The 19,388-nt window shown below is 53.0% G+C and overlaps 2 protein-coding genes, 1 long non-coding RNA gene and 1 pseudogene across 6 annotated transcripts in view; 2 read left to right on the forward strand and 2 right to left on the reverse strand.

Moving 5' to 3' along the window:
* ASAP3 (ArfGAP with SH3 domain, ankyrin repeat and PH domain 3) overlaps window positions 1–8,841 on the forward strand; it is a 43,222-nt gene extending 34,381 nt beyond the window's left edge. For 2 of the 3 annotated variants that reach the window (XM_084788279.1, XM_084788280.1), the window contains 13 exons: window positions 1,296–1,344; window positions 1,454–1,644; window positions 1,733–1,866; window positions 2,102–2,196; window positions 2,411–2,588; window positions 3,766–3,851; window positions 4,002–4,117; window positions 4,666–4,733; window positions 4,817–4,924; window positions 5,040–5,235; window positions 6,488–6,713; window positions 7,294–7,384; window positions 7,629–8,841. In XM_084788279.1, the coding sequence (XP_084644405.1) occupies window positions 1,296–1,344; window positions 1,454–1,644; window positions 1,733–1,866; window positions 2,102–2,196; window positions 2,411–2,588; window positions 3,766–3,851; window positions 4,002–4,117; window positions 4,666–4,733; window positions 4,817–4,924; window positions 5,040–5,235; window positions 6,488–6,713; window positions 7,294–7,384; window positions 7,629–7,706 (1,616 nt within the window). In that variant the 3' untranslated portion in view covers window positions 7,707–8,841. Of the gene's footprint in view, window positions 1–1,295; window positions 1,345–1,453; window positions 1,645–1,732; window positions 1,867–2,101; window positions 2,197–2,410; window positions 2,589–3,765; window positions 3,852–4,001; window positions 4,118–4,665; window positions 4,734–4,816; window positions 4,925–5,039; window positions 5,236–6,487; window positions 6,714–7,085; window positions 7,142–7,293; window positions 7,385–7,628 lie in introns of all 3 variants that reach the window. The other variant, XM_084788278.1, reaches the window with a different exon arrangement.
* The window catches only part of LOC311601058, a 403,201-nt gene that overhangs the window by 335,365 nt on the left and 48,448 nt on the right, over window positions 1–19,388 (reverse strand). The window lies entirely within an intron of this gene.
* The window catches only part of TCEA3 (transcription elongation factor A3), a 37,164-nt gene continuing 29,714 nt past the window's right edge, over window positions 11,939–19,388 (forward strand). The window contains exon 1 of the mRNA XM_084788343.1: window positions 11,939–12,131. Coding sequence (XP_084644469.1) covers window positions 12,063–12,131 — 69 coding nt within the window. The 5' untranslated portion in view covers window positions 11,939–12,062. The remainder of the gene's footprint in view (window positions 12,132–19,388) is intronic.
* LOC311599285 (large ribosomal subunit protein eL33-like) lies at window positions 16,295–16,767 on the reverse strand (annotated as a pseudogene). Its single transcript has one exon. The product of its transcript is annotated as a large ribosomal subunit protein eL33-like (transcript).

Here is a 19,388-nt window from a genome sequence, read left to right on the forward strand (position 1 = left end):
GGTTAGGAAAGAGCTGGCCTCTCAGGCCAGGGATGTAGCTTGTACTGCCTATCATGCATGACGTTCTGCGTTCTGTGCTGAGAACCACGTACCACTAAGCGTGGTGGTGCACACCTGTAATCCCAGCAGCGAGATCAGAAGTTAAAGGCAATCCTCAGCTACATGGGGGGTTTAGGACAGCCTGGGCTACATAAGATCTTGTCTCATTTAAAAAAAAAAAGGCTCTTGTCTTCAGGGAACCCTCTTAATGATTTATTTTTATCTTATGTGTATTGGTGTTTTGCCTGCCTGTGTGTCTGTTAGATCCCCTAGAACTGGGGTTACAGAAAGCAGTGAGCTGCCCTGTGGGTGCTGGGAATTGAACTTAGGTCCTCTGGAAGCAGCCAGTGCTCCTAACTACCAAGCCGTCATTCCAGACAGGGAACGCTCTTGAAAGGAGTGAGGAAGGGATCCAGGGCTCTTAAGATGGGGCAGGGTGCTCAGAGGAGAGAGGCATGAGTAGAAGCCTCCAGAACATCTGAGCTGCTCTAGGGAATTAAAGGCTGTTTGAGGGGCTGGAGAGATGGCTCAGAGGTTAAGAGTGCTGGCTGCTCTTCCAGAGGTCCTGAGTTCAGTTCCCAGCAACCACATGGTGGCTCACAGCCATCTATAATGAGGTCTGGTGCTCTCTTCTGGTGTACATGCACACATGCAGGCAGAACACTATGTAATAAAATAAATCTTAAAAGACAAAAAAAAAAAAGCTGTTTGAGAAGAGCATTTATGTTTAGCCATGAAAGATGCAGAGATAGAGACTGTAGCCTTTTGGGGGCAGGGGCTTTGTTGGGTAAGTTAGCATGGTAAAAGGCATGTAAGACACCAGTCTTACAAGGGACTTCACACAGGAGCAAGTGAGAGGCAAGGCCTGGAACTGCCTTTTCATGGTCTGGACCTTGTTCCCTGAAAGTAGGGACAGGTGTGGGTCTGGAAGCAAGGTGCAGTGTGGTTAGAGCCTTAGCCACAACAGCTCAGGAACTGGTAGGGCTAGGTGAAGGGAGAGGGGAAGAAAGCAAGGAAAACAGAGTCGGGTAGTGGCTGGAGGTAAAGGTCGTGTTGTGCTTGAACTCCATGGGGTGTGGGTGCTGTGCACTGACCCTGGGTCATACAGAGAGCCTTTTGGGGGGGCCCTACTTTGAAGATGACTTGGGAAGGTGGTGACACTCCCTTAGGAGTGTCTGATCTCAAGGCTCCACAGTTTGTCCTGGGGAAGGCCTGCAGGATCTGTGGGCTTTGATGCCCTTTTCTCTCGCCCACAGACAACCGTACATACCACTTCCATGCAGAGGACGAGCTGGAGTGTGAGGCGTGAGTGCCAGCTCTGGGCCAGCAGTGGTGGGGCAGTGCGCGTGGGGGGGCAGGGAACTCGGTCCACACACCGTCTCCTGTCCACAACCAGCTTGGTCCATCTTCCCAGGTGGGTGTCAGTGCTACAGAACAGCAAGGACGAAGCCCTGAGCAGTGCCTTTCAGGGGGAGCCCGGCGGCGGCCAGTGGTCTTGGGGCGGCAGCAGATTGGATGGGGAGCCCCACGACCTCACCAAGATGCTCGTCGCTGAGGTGAAGAGTAGGCCCGGGAACGACCATTGCTGCGACTGTGGGGCTGCAGGTCAGCGGTGGGGAAGCTTTGGTGGTTGGGGGCGGGGGCGGGGGAGAAGGGGCTCTGGGCTGTAGGCTTCCGCTCTGCTCCTCTGCAGACCCCACGTGGCTCAGTACCAACCTGGGCGTGCTCACCTGTATCCAGTGCTCGGGTGTCCACCGCGAGCTGGGCGTGCGCTTCTCCCGCATACAGTCGCTCACCTTGGACCTCCTGAGTCCCTCGGAGCTGCTGGTGAGAACAGGGACAGAGAGACTGTTAGAGACGTGGTGGTACCGGTAGGGTTCGTGAGACCGAGCTTGGCTAACTGGGAATGGATCCAAAGTAACCAGAGTCGGGTTGGTAGGGGCGGTGCATGGGGAAGTGTGGGGGAGGCACGGAACCTGGAAGGCTGAACCTTTGCCAGGAGCTCTGTCCTAACACCAAATTTACCCGCTGACTCGCCACTCACACTGTGCTGTGCCTCCAGCTGGCTTTGAACATCGGAAACTCCCGCTTCAATGAAATCATGGAGGCCCATCTGCCCTCCCATGGCAGCCCCAAACCCTCTGCTGAGAGTGACATGTAAGGACAGTCTCAAAAAGGGGGTGGGGTTGCTAGGTCCCCAGTTCCCAGGGTCTGAGAGGGATCTGGGGTCAGAAGGCTGGGGGGAAAAGAGCTCCCCTTAACACCCTGGGCCTTGAAGTTAACAGGATACCAGATTCTCCTGGAGGGTGGTTCCAGAAGTTACTGTGTGGAAAAACTTATGGGGACCTGTGATCCTCTGTTGTCTTTGTAGGAGCAGCCGAAGGGATTACATCGTAGCCAAGTATGTGGAACACAGGTTTGCACGCCAGTCCACACCTGAGCCCCAGAGGCTATGGACGGCCATCTGCAGCAAGGACCTCCTATCAGTGCTGGAGGCCTTTGCCAATGGGCAGGACTTTGAGCAGCTGCTGCCAGGGCCTGATGGGCAGGTGCGAGTCCCTCCCAGGACCACTTCTAACACACATGCACTCACACACTCCTCAGACCGCCTCTAGGACCAGCTGTCACCACCTTCCACCATCTGCTCAAGTCTCACCCACTCAGTGCGGAAAGAGAACAATTCCAGGCAGGCAGACCTAGATCCGAATCCTGGCTGTGTCTTTTCCAAGCTGCGTGGACCCAGGGCAGTTACCTAACTTCTCTGGGTCTGGTTTCCTTGTCTATAAAATGGGTTAGCAATAGCCACAGAAGTGGGAAGGCCAGGTCTGATTAGAGCAGTGAAAGCCACTGCCTCAGGAGGAGCCGCTGTGAGTAGCCATTTAAAACAGGAGGTATGAGACTGGAGAGGCCGCTCTTCCTGAGGACCTAGGTTCAATTCCCAGAACTCCCGTGGAGGCTCACAATTGTTTGTCACTCCAGTTCCAGGGGATCCGATGCCCTCTTCTGGCCTCTGTGGGCACTGCATGCATGTGGTTCTGGAACATGCAGGCAAAATGCCCATGCACATGAGGGTGGGGAAGGAAGCAATCTTTAAAAATCAAACGCGGGCTGGAGAGATGGCTCAGCGGTTGGGAGCACTGACTGTTCTTCCAGAGGACCTGGGTTCAATTCCCAGCACCCACATGGCAGCTCATAACTGTAACTCCAAAATATGACACCCATAGACATACAATACACATAAAATAAAAATAAATTAATTAAAAAAAATCAAAACACATGAAGTCACTGGCTGGGGGCGTAGCTCAGTGATGGAGCGTGGCAAGCTTAGCCTGTAAGGCCCTGCACTGGCCCTTAGCCCTAGAGGAGGCGGAGCAGGGTGTCTCTGAACTGTTTAACTGAAATCTTCACAGGCCACCCAGTGGGCAGTGAGGGCATAGCGCTTGAGTGAGGGTGGGCAGCATGGGCTCACCAGGGAGGCCAGAGAGACCTCAGTGAGGAAATGGGAGCCCCAGACAGGTGAAGATTTGGGAACACCTTCCCCATAGAGCCGAGGAGAAGCCACTGAGGGAAGCCATAAGGACTGGCTGGGTTTCTTAGGGTTCCTAATGTGAGGGTCTGTCCGGCTGGTCTCCTACTCAAGAGATGTTGAGGCAACAAGGGTTCAAGAGGGCAGCGCTGGGTTGAAAGCAGGTGGCGGGGAACTCATGCGTGTATATGTGTGTTCAGGCACCCGGAGAACCCGCCCTGCACTTGGCCGTCAGAGTCGCCTGCCGGGCTTCCCTGCCTCTAGTGGACTTCCTCATCCACAATGGGTGAGAGTCCATCTGCCATCAGCAACCTTGCTGTCCCCCCAACTCCATCCTTGCCTCCTCCCTCTTTTCCTGGGACTTTGACACCCCCCACCCTCACCTCCCCTTTACCTGTTTCCCTCCCGGAACCTCCCTGCAACCCTCTCCTCCTAGTGGCCACTTGGATACCAAGGCTGCAGATGGAAACACCGCCCTGCACTGTGCTGCACTCCACGGCCAGCTGGACTGTCTCAAGCTGCTGCTGAAAGGGAGAGCTCCCGTGGGAGCAGGTGCGGCTTGACGCCTCCTCCAGACTCCTTTCCGACCGCCCCGCGTGTGGGGCCTTTTGCCTTCACTGACAGCGAGCGCGCGCTGCAGGCACACTCCTCCTCCTGGCTTGCTTCTGCCCTCCTCTGTGGCCCCTGGGGGTGGGAGTTGCCATTCATTTCTAGAGCCTCAGCCTCCTCATCTGTAAAACGGGAGTTTCACAGAGCTAGTGAGCCTACCAAAAAAAAAAAAGTGTGGATGGAGCAAATCGAGCGGAATCTCGGTACTTGTGATGCAATTGCTATACGTGTCTGACCCCATGACAAGTGATCTGTACTGTTAGTTGGTGAATCTTCACAGCCTGGCCAGGCAGTTTCAAGTACTGTATCCATTTTATAGATGAGACCATTAAGACCCAGCAAGACTACGCAGACCATCCAAGGTCATATAGGCGAAAGTCGCAGAGCCAGTTTTCATCCCCAGACAGTCAGATTCCGAGGCCCATATTAACCTCTAAACGATTTCAATGTCTCCTTCATTCTGACTATGGCCTTGGATTTGCCCTTGACAGTAAATGATGCTGGAGAGACGGCTCTGGACATAGCCAGGAAGAAACAGCACAAGGAATGCGAAGAGCTGGTGAGCCTGAGGGAAGAGGCTGGCCTCTAACCTTTCTGCACCCCTGTTAGCCCCCTGACATGGCAAGCCTTTGGTTTTGGCAGCTGGAGCAGGCACAAGCAGGGACCCTCACCTTCCCTCTCCACATGGACTACCCTTGGGGACACTTCACGGAACACGGTTTTGACAGTGAGGAGGACGAGGAAGAGAAGGTAGGTTCAGCCCCTTACCCTCTGGACAGCACCAGACGAAAGCCATATTGGGCCTGCTGTGGGAAGGTGCAGGCTGATCTGTGGAAACCAAGATGGCCTTGTCCCCTCCCCACAGCACTGCCATGTGAAGCCCCCAGCGCAGGCATGCTGGGCCAGTGGGAGGCTGCACGTCAGCAACAAGACCTATGAGCCCATTACCAGCCCGGGGCCAGCCACCTCTCAGAGCCAGAATGAGGACAGCCCTCCACCCCTGCCCATCAAAAACTCTTCTCGGACCACATTCCCTGGCCGAGCCGGACATTCCAGTGGAGGTACAGCTGGCTGCCCAGAAGTATTGTGATCAAGCCATTTATTGAGGGACTGCTGTGTGGGGGGCCCTAAGCTGCAAGTGTGTGGCAGAGCCAAGTGTGGTGGCTTATGTTTGTGACTACAGCTCTCAGGATGTGGAGGCAGGAAGTTCAGGGCCATATTCAGCTATATACTGAGTTCAAGACCAGCTTGGGGCTGAGGGGGCGGGGCAGCAGTGACAGCGCACACCTTTAATCCCAGCACTCAGGAGGCGGAGGCAGGTGGATCTCTCTGAGTTCGAGGCTAGTGTGGTCCACAAAGTGAGTCCGGGACAGCCCAGGCTACACAGAGAAACACTGTCTTGAAAAACCAACTCCGCCCCCCACCACCACCACCACCAAAAAGCTAAGCATTAGTGGAGAGTGAGTCTAGTGAGGAGATAAAGACTGGGAGGCAGCTGGTCACGCTAGAGAGTGATAACCCGGCCCAGGCTGGGTCCCTCACAAACTGCTCTCTGCAGCTCCTAGCAGAGAGCAGAGCCTGGCTGTGCTTGAGGCCTGTGTGGGATGAATGGACCTTTTTCTAGGAGTCCAGAGAGAGAGAGAGAGATAAAGGGAGGGGCAGGTCCCGTTGGAGCTGGCAGTGGGTTAGAAGGACTCCCTGAAGGAGGGGAGGCCTAAGCTGGGTGTGGGGGATGGGCAGGAGGCCCAGGCTGAGGAGGGGGGTGAACAGAAACAGCACAAGCCATCGTGATTGGTGGGGGTGACCACATGATTCTGCTACATGAGAGCCCATGGGTGACAAAGAGGCTGGAGAGTTGGGGAAGAGCCATGGGGACCCTACAAGCCAAAGTCCCCAAAGAGGGAAGCCGGTCTACTTTGTTCATTTGTGCTGTCTGCATGTACACCTTCCTGCCAGAAGAGGGCATCAGATCTCTTTATATATGGTTGTGAGCCACCGTGTGATTTCTGGGAACTGAACTCAGGACCTCTGGAAGAGCAGCCAGTACTCTTAACAGCTGAGCCATCTGTCTCAGCAGCCCAGCATTTCTACTTTTTTTTTTTAATAGCTTTTAAAAACAAGGTTTCTTTGTGTAATCCTGGTTGTCCTGGGACTCACTCTGTAGACCAGGCTGGCCTCGAACCTACAGAGGTCCACCTGCCTCTGCCTCTCTGAGCGCTGGGAGTAAAGGTGTGCACCATCACGCCCAGCTGCTTCTACTTTCAAATTACAGGGGAACAACTGAAAACAAGCTTTGTTACTTTGTGGTTCTAGATCACTCGGACATTCGCAGCCTGAGATCAGAGTCTCCTGAGGCCTCAGAGAACCACAGCAGCCCAGCATCTTCCTCCTCCAGCCTCACCAGCTCTTTGGAACCTGGGGGGTTGAGCCAAGCCCCAGCCATCCCTGAAGAAGGCTGCCAGGAGCCACCAGGCACCTCCCGCCCTGGACCGGCATCTGGAACCACCCCTACTGAGGTGTATCTCCCTGTCAAGTTCAGGTTGGTAAGGGCCTGGCTGTGCCACCCAGCATGTGTCCTGGCTCTCTGAGCATGCGTCAGCTTCCCCACCTGAACAGTATCTGTCTGAAGCCTGGGTCATAGTCTTACGCTAGGAGCCAAGTTGTAGGCTGGACCTGGATGGAGGACGCGTTAACCTTTTCCTCTTCCAAACCACCTGCTTTCAAGTCTGGCCAGGAGAGCCAAGGAGGGGCCAGGGCTTGGGCTGCTGAGGATGATGGGAGAAGAAAAGGCTTTGCACCATCTGCATGGCTCCTTCTTAAGGGCTCAGTGAAATCTATACCAGTCCCCAACTGCAACCTAGGAGCCAACGGCCTCTCTTCTCTGCAAACCTTTTTTTTTTTTTTTGTCTAGATTTGAGTTTGGGGAGAACTGGACTTGGGAACATCCTCAGAGGCCTCTGGGGAGAGGTCAGTTCCAGACCGCCAGGGTCTGTGAAGATGCAGCCTAGGGGCCTGGTAGACTGGTTCGCTTTCACCAACCCCCAACCTTGTTTGTCTACCTGGGTCCCTCCAAGAGGCTCTGGGCAAGCAGGGTGACATTGGCCATCTCTACCTTCCAGCTCAGAGAGCACTCGATCCTACAGACGGGGAGGCCGGAGTCTGGAAGACAGTCCCTCTGCCCGGCAGCCTCTGTCTAGAAGGAACATTCTGGTAGGAGCACTGGTGTGTGGTTCCAAGTGTAGGTGCCCAGGCTATAGAGTTGGTCAAGAGCAGGCGGAGAGGGGAGGGAGGCTTTGCACCGAGGTGGCCACACTGTGGACCGAGGTGCCTGTTGTTAAGCCTGGTGCCACCTGCCTGCTCTAGCCCAGGATGCAGAGTGAAGCCTGGCTATAGCATCTTCCCAGAGAAAAGGCACAAGGACATTTAAATGTCACCTTCACTCTTCTCTTCCCAGGTTGGCCTCACAGAAGGAGATGATGGCTCAAGGACCGGGGTTCTCCCAACAAGTTCCCTGCAACTTTTGCATGACTAGTTCCTTGGTGACCCCTCTGCATGGCCCACACTGGACCCCAACAGTCAGAGCTGGGACTTGAACCCATAGAGTGCTCCCCTTCCCTTTGTGAGCCATGCCCCTCCCAAGGACACTGGCCCTTCTGTGTTGGGGCTGATGTCCTGGGCCAGGCAGCTCTGGAGTTAGACCTGAGACTGCCTGCTCTGGGTTAAGTTACCCAGCCCTCCATCCTTACCATACCAGGATTGTGTTTCTTCCGACAAGGGTGGGACCCACTTGCCACCATTTATTCCTGGGCACTGTCTTGTGGCCGCTCATCAGTCTGATGAATTCCACCTTTATGTCCAGACCGTTGCTAGGCACTATGGATGCCATGTGAGTAAGACACTCGTCCTGCACGTGTGGTTTCCTCCTGGAAAGCTGGTCTCAAGGACGGACTCGGAATGAACAGAGCCAGGTTGCAGAGGCTGGCTCTGTGCGCGCGCGCGCGGGGGCAGGACCAACATCAGCTGGTCTCCTGTCTCCTCACTGCAGATGTTACACCCCAGTACGCTGAGGTCTATACTGCACAAGCTAAAGTACTCTAAGTGCCTCCTTTAGAGGGAGGGCCTTGCCCTTCTTGGGGTCTGCACTGTGTTCTCCAGCCTGGAAATAGATTGCAACTCATCTGTCTACCTGCCTTGATTCAACAGAAAGGAAAGGAATGGTCTGGGTTGACTGATCCTACTTCTCTCACTTTTCTCTTGATCAAATCAGAAGCCTGGGGGAAGTGAGGGACCGAGAAAGGAGTCGGAGAGATAAGAGGAACTTCAAAGGGTCTGCTTTCCAGCACCAGAGGTCCCGCCATTGCTCAGCCCCAATTACAAAGCTAGACTGCCAGCAACCACGAACAGCTCTGTTTTTCAGCCCCTTGGTGGCTGGGTCCTGCAGGAGTGGGCCAAGCCAAACAGGGAAGACCAGAGGGCACCCAGTGAATGGCCAGCAGTCTGGCTAGGAGTTGAACTGTTCACCCTGGAGGCTGGGATGTCCCTTGGTCCTAAAGAAGCAGGATAGTTCTTGAGCCCCCAGGGTCAGTGTTTGTTCATCTCACTTATTATCTTGCTCATCTCTAATAAAGAATTCTTGGGGGAGGGGTGAATCCCCCTGGTTTCACTGACAGGTCCTTGGAGGGCTTGTTTTGGATTTTATTTATTTTTTATTTTTTTGATTTTTCGAGACAAAGTTTCTCTGTGTAGCCTTGGCTGTCCTGGACTAACTTTGTAGACCAGGCTGGCCTCGAACTCACAGCAATCGCCTGCCTCTGCCTCCCGAGTGCTGGGATTAAAGGTGTGTGCCACCACCACCTGGCTCACTTACAGGTTCTAAAGAGTAATAGGGAAATGGAAAAACTCTTGGGACCTGCGATTCTTTCCCTGGCCCAGGTGATGACCATGGCTGCTTAAGAATAGTGGTCAATTTGGCCCCAGGGGGCATTTGGTATAGCAAACCGGTCCCAACTGGAGAGTGCATCCCTGAGGTCAGGGGTCCTGTTGAGCATCCTCCAGCACGGCATCTCTCTGTCTGTTTTGTGCTGCTGTAATAGAAGGATGGAGGAAAGCACTGTCTACAGTAAAGAGTTTTATTGGTCTCAGGTTCTGCGATTGGAAAGTCCAAACGGCCTGGCATGAGCGCCCATTACAGACCCCGACTCCGTCACAGCATCGCAAGGAAGTGGAAAGCAAGCACCTATGCCCAGTGCTCTCAATTTGCTGTATTATAACTCACTTTTGTCAGCACTCACTCCCTTCCAGGGCAGTGGCCCTGTGACACAATTGCCTCTTAGTAGGTGCTGCCCCTTAAAAGCTAAGTCACCATTCAACATCGCCACACCAGGAACCAAGAAAACACACTCGAGCCATGCACGCGTGGCAGCACCTGGTGTTCGGCTCGCCCATATTCCCTACCATATAGCCCCTCTTGATCACTTTGAGATAAGTTAGGCAAAGTAGTTGTGGGGTGACCCCTGGGAGTATGCCAAAGGGAGAAACGAGGCAGAAGGTCAGCAAGCAGTGAAGGCTGGCAAGGAGAAAGGCTGTTGGGAAAGTGCTTGCCATATAGGCTCGATGTGAGTTCAGCTCTACAGAGCTCATGCAAAAAGCATGCACTGCCCTCCTGGTTCTGTGGAAGCGGGTACAGGAGGATCCCAGGGGCATGCTGACATCTCCAGTCTCAGTGAGAGACCCTGTCTCAACAGATGGTGGTGCTGGAGAGATGGCTCAGCGGTTAAGAGCACCGACTGTTCTGCCAGAGGACCAGGGTTCAAGTCCCAGCACCCACATGGCAGCTCACAACTCTAATTCCACTTCCAGGGGATCTGACGTACGTGCAGGCAAAACACCAATGCACATAAAATAAAAACTAAGATGGCTAGCGACTGAGAAATGCGCCCACCAATCTCTGGCTGCCATGTGCACTCATGCACGTAGACACACGAAGGCATAAAGGATGCTGGCATCGTGGCACAGATCTGTAATTCCAGCACGCTGGAGACTAAGGCAAGGACACAGTGAGTTAGGAAACAGCCTCCCAGCTGTCCCTTTTAGAGTAAAGAATGGGGCATTTACCGCCGATGCTGGGCCCCTCTAGGGATATATCAGTTCCGTGCCTGCCCCTAAAGCTCACAGGGAGAAATGCCAAGTGACAGCTGTGTGCCATGATTGTGTGCAGGTGACCTCTCAGGTGGGCAGAGGGGATGTCGTGGGTCCCACCAGTGAGGGCTACATCCCAGGACAGTGTCAATGAGGGGGTTTCCGCCTGCTGAAATCCAGTCTCCATTTGCATAATACGATTGGACATGGTTTCTTAGGGTCCTTCTTGCTTATGTTGGCCAAGTGGCCTCCCAGAAGCTCCGCCCAAAACACTGGCTTTGTCCACGAGGTGCTGAGACCCCGCCCTTCCCCTGCCCAAGCTCTCCCCATCTCCCGAGTGGCAGCCACTGACTTTTCAGTTCCTCCACAGCTGCCACGCCAGCGACCCCGCCCATCTCCAAACTTCGTACAATGAGTGCTGCTGCAGGAGGGCTGTCTTGCTCCCTTCCGGATTCCAGAAACACCTGGATATTTACAGTATAAATACTGGATAAACACAGTACGTGCTCAGTAAATAGAGGCACACGCTTCCTCCTCAATTACACAGACCTCCCCCCGCCCCACCAAACTCCCACTCGGCCCTTTGCTGCAATAAATTTCACTTCTTGAGAGGGGATGACGCCCCAGCTGGGCCTTCCCAGTGCCCTTCCCCCCCCCCCCCCCCGCCTTATATCACCCCAGCTGTGATAAATTCTCTTTAATGGTTATTTTGCCCAACCTGCTGCGAGAGGTCTTTCTTGCTAGTTGATTGTTTAAGTTTGTTGACTGGAAAAAACAACCATAACAAACCCTTGGCATTGCACAGAGCAGTTGGCAGACGGGCGTCCACAACAGGCTGTGTCTCTGGTTCAGACCTGGTCTCCGAGGTTATCTCAGAAAGTCGGGAGATTTCACAGTGCCCCCAAACTCTCATACACTGTGGGCCCTCCTCTGCCCTCTTTCAGATCAGAGACCTTCGTAGAAAGGTCATTTTCTGTCAGGAGGGAAACTAGGTCTACAGAGGATTCTGGGAAGATTTTTTTTTTCCACCCGAGAGCAGATGTGAGTAACAGCTGAGAGTGGGAGGCACAGTTTATTCCCTCCACCCAAAATTACTCTACCAAGCCCACCCTCTGCGCACCGCCCTGAGCATCACCCAAAGCCATGCCTTTCAGAGAGTGGCCCCAGGACTGGCCATAGCACTTTGAGAACTCGTTAGAAAAACAATAAAGTCGATTGGCCGGCAAATGGCTCTGAGCATACCTCCTGAGATGCCTGCGCACCACAAGCCTTGGGCGCACGAAGGAGCCTAAGTTAGGGCAGAGCTGTCTTTATGACTGCACCGAGATGAATGCACCAACTTTTCCCGGCTTGGGCATAGCCATGAAGCGCTAAATCCCCCCTCAGGGAGCGCAGCGATGCCGAGACCCAGCAGCTCAGAACTTTCCACAGCTGCAACGACACTCCTGGCGAACCCTCATGCCCAAATCTCCCTGCAGCCTGCGGCACCCCTATGAGGGTAGGAGAAGAGCCCCTTCTCCCCATGCTGGTCCTTCCTCTAGAGGCGCGACCCGCCAGGCTCAGGCAATGTTTGCCCGGGCAGTCCTTGAAATCTATATTTAGTGCCCGCCACCCCTCCCCCAGTGCTGGGAGGGGCGTGCCCCGCCCCCGTCGGGCTTGAGTGTCTGGTGTGTTTGCGGCCCGTGCCGCTCGCGCTTTGGCGCTCGCTGCTGCCCTGCGCCCCTAACCCCGCGGGGCGTCGTGGTGCAACATGGGCCTGGAAGAGGAGCTGTTGAGAATCGCCAAAAAGCTGGAGAAGATGGTAGCCCGGAAGAAGACGGTGAGGCTGCAGAGTTTGCAACGCAGCCCCTGGGCCTCGGAGGCGCCAGCCACGGGCTTGGTGGGCGTGTCGGCCGTGTGCCCAAAGGGCGCTCAGGGGACACAAGCCAGGAGGCCGGCGGCCGACTGATAGGCAGGGGAGGCCCGGAGCTACTTGCTGGGCACTTGGGGTGGGAGTGTGCGTGACCAGGTCTGGAGGGGATCGTACAGGGCCCCCCAGGAGAGGCTGGTGCAAGTTAGTGTAGAGACGGGTCGGGTGCGCTCTTGTGGGCGCGAGGAGAGACACCAACCCGGGGGAGGACTTTGGGAGTCCCGGGACTCCGGGTGTGCGCAAGGCCCGGGCATCTACTGTCACGGCAGGAACTGGAGGGACAAACTCTGGGTGACTCGAAAAAGATAAAGATCAGAGAAACTTGGGCTGAGAAGCGGGCGCCGAGTTGCGAGTTGCGTTTGCATCCCCCAGGGAGTGGGCTACGACGCCCGAGCGAAGGGCGGTAGCTGGGCCGCCAGGAGTCTGTTTGCAACTTTTTTCTTGGCCGCGGGATAGGGCCCTGGCGGGCGGAGGTGAACAGGTGCGAGGCGGGGGAAGGAAAGGATGAGACCTGGGTTGCCCCAGCGAAGGAGGTACGAGAAGGGGATTTGTGGGAGGAGGAGGGTCTACAGCCCTGTGCAAGGGGCTTGGAGCTCCCAGTCCTAGCAGAGCAGAGCCAGACGGAGAGTTAATGTTTGATCTACCTAGCGATCTTTGCCTCAGGCCGGTGGCTAGCTGGCGCCTGTGCCAATTCTGGAGGGCGTGGACCGAAAGGGTGAAGACCAGGGACCCGGTGGCTAAAGACCTCCATCCTGACTCGAGGATAGTTTCTAGCACTGTGTGGCACCAGGACCTGGCACTGACTGACTGTACATTCCAGGAAAGTTGGGAATTCTGGGGTCTTGAGAGAGGTTTTCAGACCCAGGATGAGTGACTGAGGCCTGCGGGGGTGAGGATGGGGGCAAGGAAGGCGTGTGAGACATCTTGCAATAGTTGCTGGTAACAAAGAGAGACATGGAAGTGTTGGTACAACGCTGATAGCTGACGTTTCCTCATCTGTAAGCAGATTGCCTTGAGGAAGCGCATCTCTGGGGCAGTAGGGAGGCGCGCAAAGCCAGTAGCTGCCCGTGAGGCAGGTCAGCCGGAAGAGTAAGGCTTGTTTTTGCATGGCTGGAGGGGATGTAGAAAGACACCTCGCACCTGCAGCGCTTCCCTCAGCTGTCAGCTTCCTGAGTTGCCCCGGGCTTCCCCAAAGCACGGGACACGCCCCGCAGCTGGAGATGGCAGAGCCCAGTTAAGGAACAGGAACTGCACAGTAGTTCAGGTAGACAGGTTATCTAAACCTAGCCCCTCGCTCACCGCAGACTTGGGCCAGTAAAGGAAGCTTGGACTTCTGGGTAAAAAAGGATTAGGGGTAGGAGGAAACTCAGAAAGCTCCAGGGAAGACCGCCGGCTTGGAAAGATCAAGGAGTCTGCTATGGCTTCCCTGAGTCCTTTTACGGCCCTAGGCCAGCTATTCCACTCTCTTCCTCCTCTTCTTCCTTTAAAAAACAAAAACAAAAAAACAAAACAAAACAAATTAGCTGGGCGTGGTGGCGCACGCCTTTAATTCCAGCACGTGGGAGGCAGAGGCAGGCGGATCGCTGTGAGTTCGAGGCCAGCCTGGTCTACAAAGGGAGTCCAGGACAGCCAAGGCTACACAAAGAAACCCTGTCTCAAAAAACAAAAAAAATATATATATTTAATATTTATACAGTATTCTGCCCACATGTGTGCCTGCCCAACATAAGAAAGCACCAGATCTCATTACAGATGGTTGTGAGCCATCACGTGGTTGCTGGGAATTGAGTTGGGGACCTTTGGAAGAGCTCTTAGCCTCTGAGCCATCTCTCCAGCCCTCCACTCGCCTTCGTTGGACCTCAGTTTCCTCTTCTGTGAAATGGGAAGAGGAAATAGTGCCTCATGGGTGGGTGGGTGGGGGCCAGGGAGTCCCACGGAAGTCCCAGCACTATCTCCAGGAAAGCCACAGCTTTCTTACAGGGCTAATGTGCCTGGACTCTAGCAGGGTTTGGGAAGGCACAGAGCTCTGGCTTTCTGCCTGAGGAAGGCTGGCCTACACCGAGAGTGAAAGTGGGCCCGCCCAGTGGTGGTTAGTCCAAGAAGGCACACTTCCTGCAACAAGACAGATCCTCCACGTTGCAGCCCAGGGCTGGAATTTGTTTATTCAGTGACTTGGAGCTGTGTCAGATGCTGTGAGCCTGCACCAGCTAAATAGCTTGCAGGAGACTCACGGGTGTGCACACACATGTACGTACACACGATAACACATCAGCAGAGCCACACACACATGCTACCTACCAAGCCAACTTCTACTTGACTGCATGTGAGACGAGGCTCCCGACACTAATAGGACAGGCCTGACACGCGCGCCGTACTCTGACAGTTTGCATTAAGGCAGAAAGACACCCCAAAAGTGGACAACACAGCTTTACTGGGAAATGCAAAGCAAACAGCCTCACTTATACCTTCAGACATCACCACACAGAGACAAACAGATGCCGCATCCTCACTCCTCCAGACAGACTGTTAGCCACACGGTGAGAGGGGCACATCCAGCAAGATTGGCATGCAGCTTATGAGCCTATCTGTAACACAGCTAGCTCATGGGTGGTGGTACTCTCCAGTGTGACCCAGTCATACAGAAACATGTACTCAGGGCTGGACAGCAAACGACTTAATGCTGCCTGGAATCGTCGGGAATTTTGCAAACTTAAACATAGACATTAAAAAAAAAAAACTAATATGCTTATAATTAAAAGGAACTCCTTGCCTTTGTGAGTTTGAGGCCAGCCTGGTCTACAAAGTGAGTCCAGGACAGCCAGGACTACACAGAGAAACCCTGTCTTGAAAAACCAAAAGAAAATTTAAAAAGGGGGGGGGGACCTCCTTGCATAGCTTGCTTAGTGTCTTCCCTGCCCATACACTTTCAGGGGGTCAGGAATTTTTAAAGGGGGGGGGGGTGCTGGAGAGATAGCTAAGAGGTTAAGAGCACTGGCTGCTCTTCCAGAAGTCCTGAGTTCAATTCCCAGCAACCACATGGTGCCTCACAACCATCTATAATGTGATCTGATGCCCTCTTCTGGCATGTAGGTGTACATGCAAATAGAACATTCTCTCCCCCCATCACCCCCCCACCCCCGCCCCCTGTCTGTCTGTCTGTCTCTCTCTCTCTCTCAACCTTGGGCCAGCAAAACGGCTCAGTAGATAAAGGTGCTTTCCATTAAGCCTAGTGAACTGAATTCAGAACATGTGGTGAACTGGGCAGGGTGGCGCACTCCTTTAATGCCAGCACCCGGGGAGGTAGAGGCAGGTGGATCTCCATGAGTTTGAGGCCAACCTAGTCTATAGAGTGAGTTCCAGGACAGCCAAGGCAACTCAGAGAGAAAAACCAACCTCAAAACACCAAACTGAAGCAAACCAAATCAAAACAAGCAGAGAAAGGAGACAGCTGCCTTCAGTGGGTTGTCCTCCGACCTTCACATGTAGGCTTTGGCATGTGCACGTATGTACACGCATACAACAAACACCTGTAAGGGGAAACCCAGCTCAAGAACAACATGCCGGCTGGGCATGGTGGCACAAGCCTTTACTCAGCCCTCGGAAGGCAGAGGCAGGTGGATCGCTATGAATTCGAGGCCAGCTTAGTCTACAAAGTTAGTTCAGGACAGTCAAGGCTACACAGAGAAACCTTGTCTCAAAAATAAATAAATAAATAAACCAACATGCTGGTAGCACAGAAACCAGCAATGCTGTGAATCTGGCAGGGGTGGGGGGATGGAAAGGTTTCTCTTTGAGAACGGGCTAACAGTATGCGCCAGGCAGGGTCTCCACCGTCTCGTGCTGGGATTCCGTGACCCTGTGCATATTGGCAGATCTGTGTCTTGACATAGTATGTGAAGCTCCAAGCCCAGTGTTCAATCCAGACCAGCTCTTTACAAAGCTTCTTGGTTTCCTCTTCCATGAAATGGGTTAATAATTCTGTGGAATAGTTACTAGGGCCCATTTCCTAGAGGCCTTCTGAGAGATGAGTTGTTTGTTGGTTTGCTTGTCTTGAGACGGGGTCCTTTTTTTTTTCCTTCCACTTTTATTATTTACTTTTCATTAGTTTAAATCCAAGAAGGGTACAGCATCACATGGATTCTTTGTCCAATGGCCTTCTCAGGAAGGTTGCTTCAGAATTTGGCATGAACCATGCCGCTGTTTCCATGGGCCCGAGTTACTTTTCCCCAGATCACTCTGGTTTGGTTTGGTTTGCCTCCAGGAGTCACTGTGTTGTTTTTTTGCTTTATATACATAAGTACAGCTCTTGCCTAAGCAGAATTCAGTTTCATCCCGGGCATAAACACCTTCAGTTTTAAGAAGAGCTGTGTGCTCTCTTTGGTTCCGGAGACCTCGTTTGTAGCCAGCAGAAATGACTTTGCACCACAGCCTTCCAGACATAGTCGCGTTTTAGAAGTCCTGTTCCCAGCAGGCCTCCACAGGCGCCAAGATGGCGGAAAGAGGAGACAGAGTCTCTTAAATATAGCATGCCTGCCTCAAACTGTAGCTGAGAATGACCTTGAAGTTCCGCTCTTTCTTGCCTCCACCTCCCGAGAGCTGAGATGCCGGTTGTGAGCTATCACCCTGGGTTTGCAGGGTGCAGGGGACCGGCATCTAAGCCTCGTGCGTGCTAAGCACACGCTGAACCGCCTTCCCATCCCCTGTTCGTGAGAAGTCAGTGCAGGTCAGGACTTAGAAGCGTTCCCAACACGTGGTAAGCCTTTCGGTGACATTAAGCATGGGGCTGTGCGCCTATACTCCCGCCTGTGGGGCCATTCTGGAACACTGTGAACCTCAGGGCTGAGTGGAGGGCGGCTCGTAGGATGTGATCCAGGTCCTGGCAAGGGGAGTCTGGTAGCCAGAACAAGGAAAGGGACATATAGGACGTAGGTTGTTCGCGTACCTCAGAGAGATAATCTCAAGATAGCCAGGGCTGGCCTCGAGACACTAAACTTGATCTTAGCCAAAAAAAGCTGAGAGGCATCAGGGCTGTTTGGCTTCTAGGAAGCAGGTGCCCGAAAGAGAAGGCTAAAATGGGATGAAGGTGTTTTTAGGACCTGGCAAATAAGACTTTCAACTCTAAGCTTCCTTCTTTCTCTCCTCATCCTGCCTTCTTTTTTTTTTTTTAATTTTAATTTTATTTTTATTTCATGTATATTGCATGCATGTCTGTGTAAGGGTGTCAGTTTCCCTGGAATTGGAGTTACAGACTGTGGTGAGCTGCCATGTGGTTGCTGGGAATTGAACTTGAGTCCTTTGGAAGAGTAGCCAGTGCTCTTAACCATGGAGCCGTCTCCCCAGCCCCTCAACCTTCCTTTTACTTTATTTGCTCTTAAAAATATTTATTTTTGGAGCCAGCTGTGGTGGCACACGCCTTTAGTCCCAGCACTCGGGAGGCAGAGGCAGGCAGATTGCTGTGAGTTCAAGGCCAGCCTGGTCTACAAAGTGAGTCTAAGACAGCACAGCCAAGGCTACACAGAGAAACCTTATCTCGGGAAAGGGGGGGGGGGAATATATATATTCTATGAAGTGGGAATTTTGCCTGAGGGGTGTGTGCGCGCGCGCATGTGTGTGCGTGTGTGTGTGTGTGTATGTGCGCGCGCGTGTGTGTGTGTGTGTGTGTGTGCGCGCGCGCGCGCGTGCGCCATATGGCTGGTGCTTGAGGAGACCAGAAGAAGGCGTTGGATCCCCTCAAACTGGAGTTACAGTGGCTATGAGCCACCATATCAGTGCTGGGAACTGAGTTCCCTTTAAAAAGCAGCAAGTGCTCTAGCCACTGAGCAACCTCTCCCGTCCCTGTTTCATTCATTCTTGCGTTTACTCAGAGAGCAACTGGCCCTCGTACAGAACCTGAAGGTCTTAGAGGAAAGCAATTCTCATTGCCCAAGCAGAATGAAAGTAGTTGTCCACACAAAGACTCAAAGGCGAGGGCAGAACAGGTCTCAGCACCCTAGAAACTGAGGCGGGAGGAGCACAAGTTTAAGGCCAGCCTGAGCTAGGAAGACCTTGTTTGCAAACAAATCCCAAAGAGTGAAGGCGAATGCTCATAGGAGCTGTCTTTGTGGTGGTCCCACCTTGAAACAACCCAAAAGTTCCATCCCACTGAGTTCTTACTGTGTGCTAGGAACTTTCTAAGTATTTTATTCTGTTGGATAGGTAGATACGCATCACAGAAAACTACCCAGGAACAAAAAGAGACTGTTGATCTGAGGCAATCTGGATGGACCTCAGAAACAGTAAGCTAGGAAAACAAAAAAGAGGCTCATACCCTATTTTTATTTAAAATGGCCAGGCATGGCGGCACAAGCTTTTAGTCTTGGCATTTGTGAAGCCATTGCAGGAAGCCCACAAGTTCAAGACCAGCTTGACCTACATGTTGAGACTCTGTTAAAAAAAACTAGAATACTTCCAAACGACCCGAGTTCAATTCCCAGCCACCACATGGCAGCTCATAACTATCTGTAATTCCCATTCCAATGGCTCTGATACCCTCACTCTAAAATAAAATTAAATAAATTATTTAAAAAAAAACAGAATATATAGCCAGGTGTGGTGGTGCATGACTTTAATCCCAGCACTTGGGAGGCAGAGGCAGGCAGATCTCTGTGAGTTCGAGGCCAGCCTGGTCTACAAGGTGAGCCCAGGAGAGCCAGGGCTACACAGAGAAACCATGTCTCAAAAAACAAAGACAAAAAAAGAAAAGGAAAAAAAGAAGAAGAAGAATACAAAGTCTAGAGCTGGGCACACACCTCTAATCTCAGCCTTTAGGAGGCAGAGTCAGGTGGATCTTTGTGAGTTCAAGACCAGAGTGGTCGATATTGCAAGTTCCAGGACAGCCAGGGCTACAAGGAGAGACCCTGTCTTAAACAAGCAAAGAAAACAAAAAGGCCCACAAAGTGAAAGGACTGTTTTTTTAAAAGATATATTTATTATTATTATTTATACAGTATTCTGCCCACACGTGTGCCTGCCCACCACAAGAAGACACCAGATCTCATTACAGATGGTTGTGAGTCACCATGTGGTTGCTGGGAATTGAACTCAGGATATTTGGAAAAGCAGACAGTGCTCTTAACCTCTGAGCCATTTCTCCAGCCCCCAAAGGACTGTTGTTAAAGTGTTTGATAT

This window comes from Acomys minous (genome assembly GCF_964271855.1).
Source record: "Acomys minous genome assembly, chromosome: 6".
NCBI lineage: Eukaryota > Metazoa > Chordata > Mammalia > Rodentia > Muridae > Acomys > Acomys minous.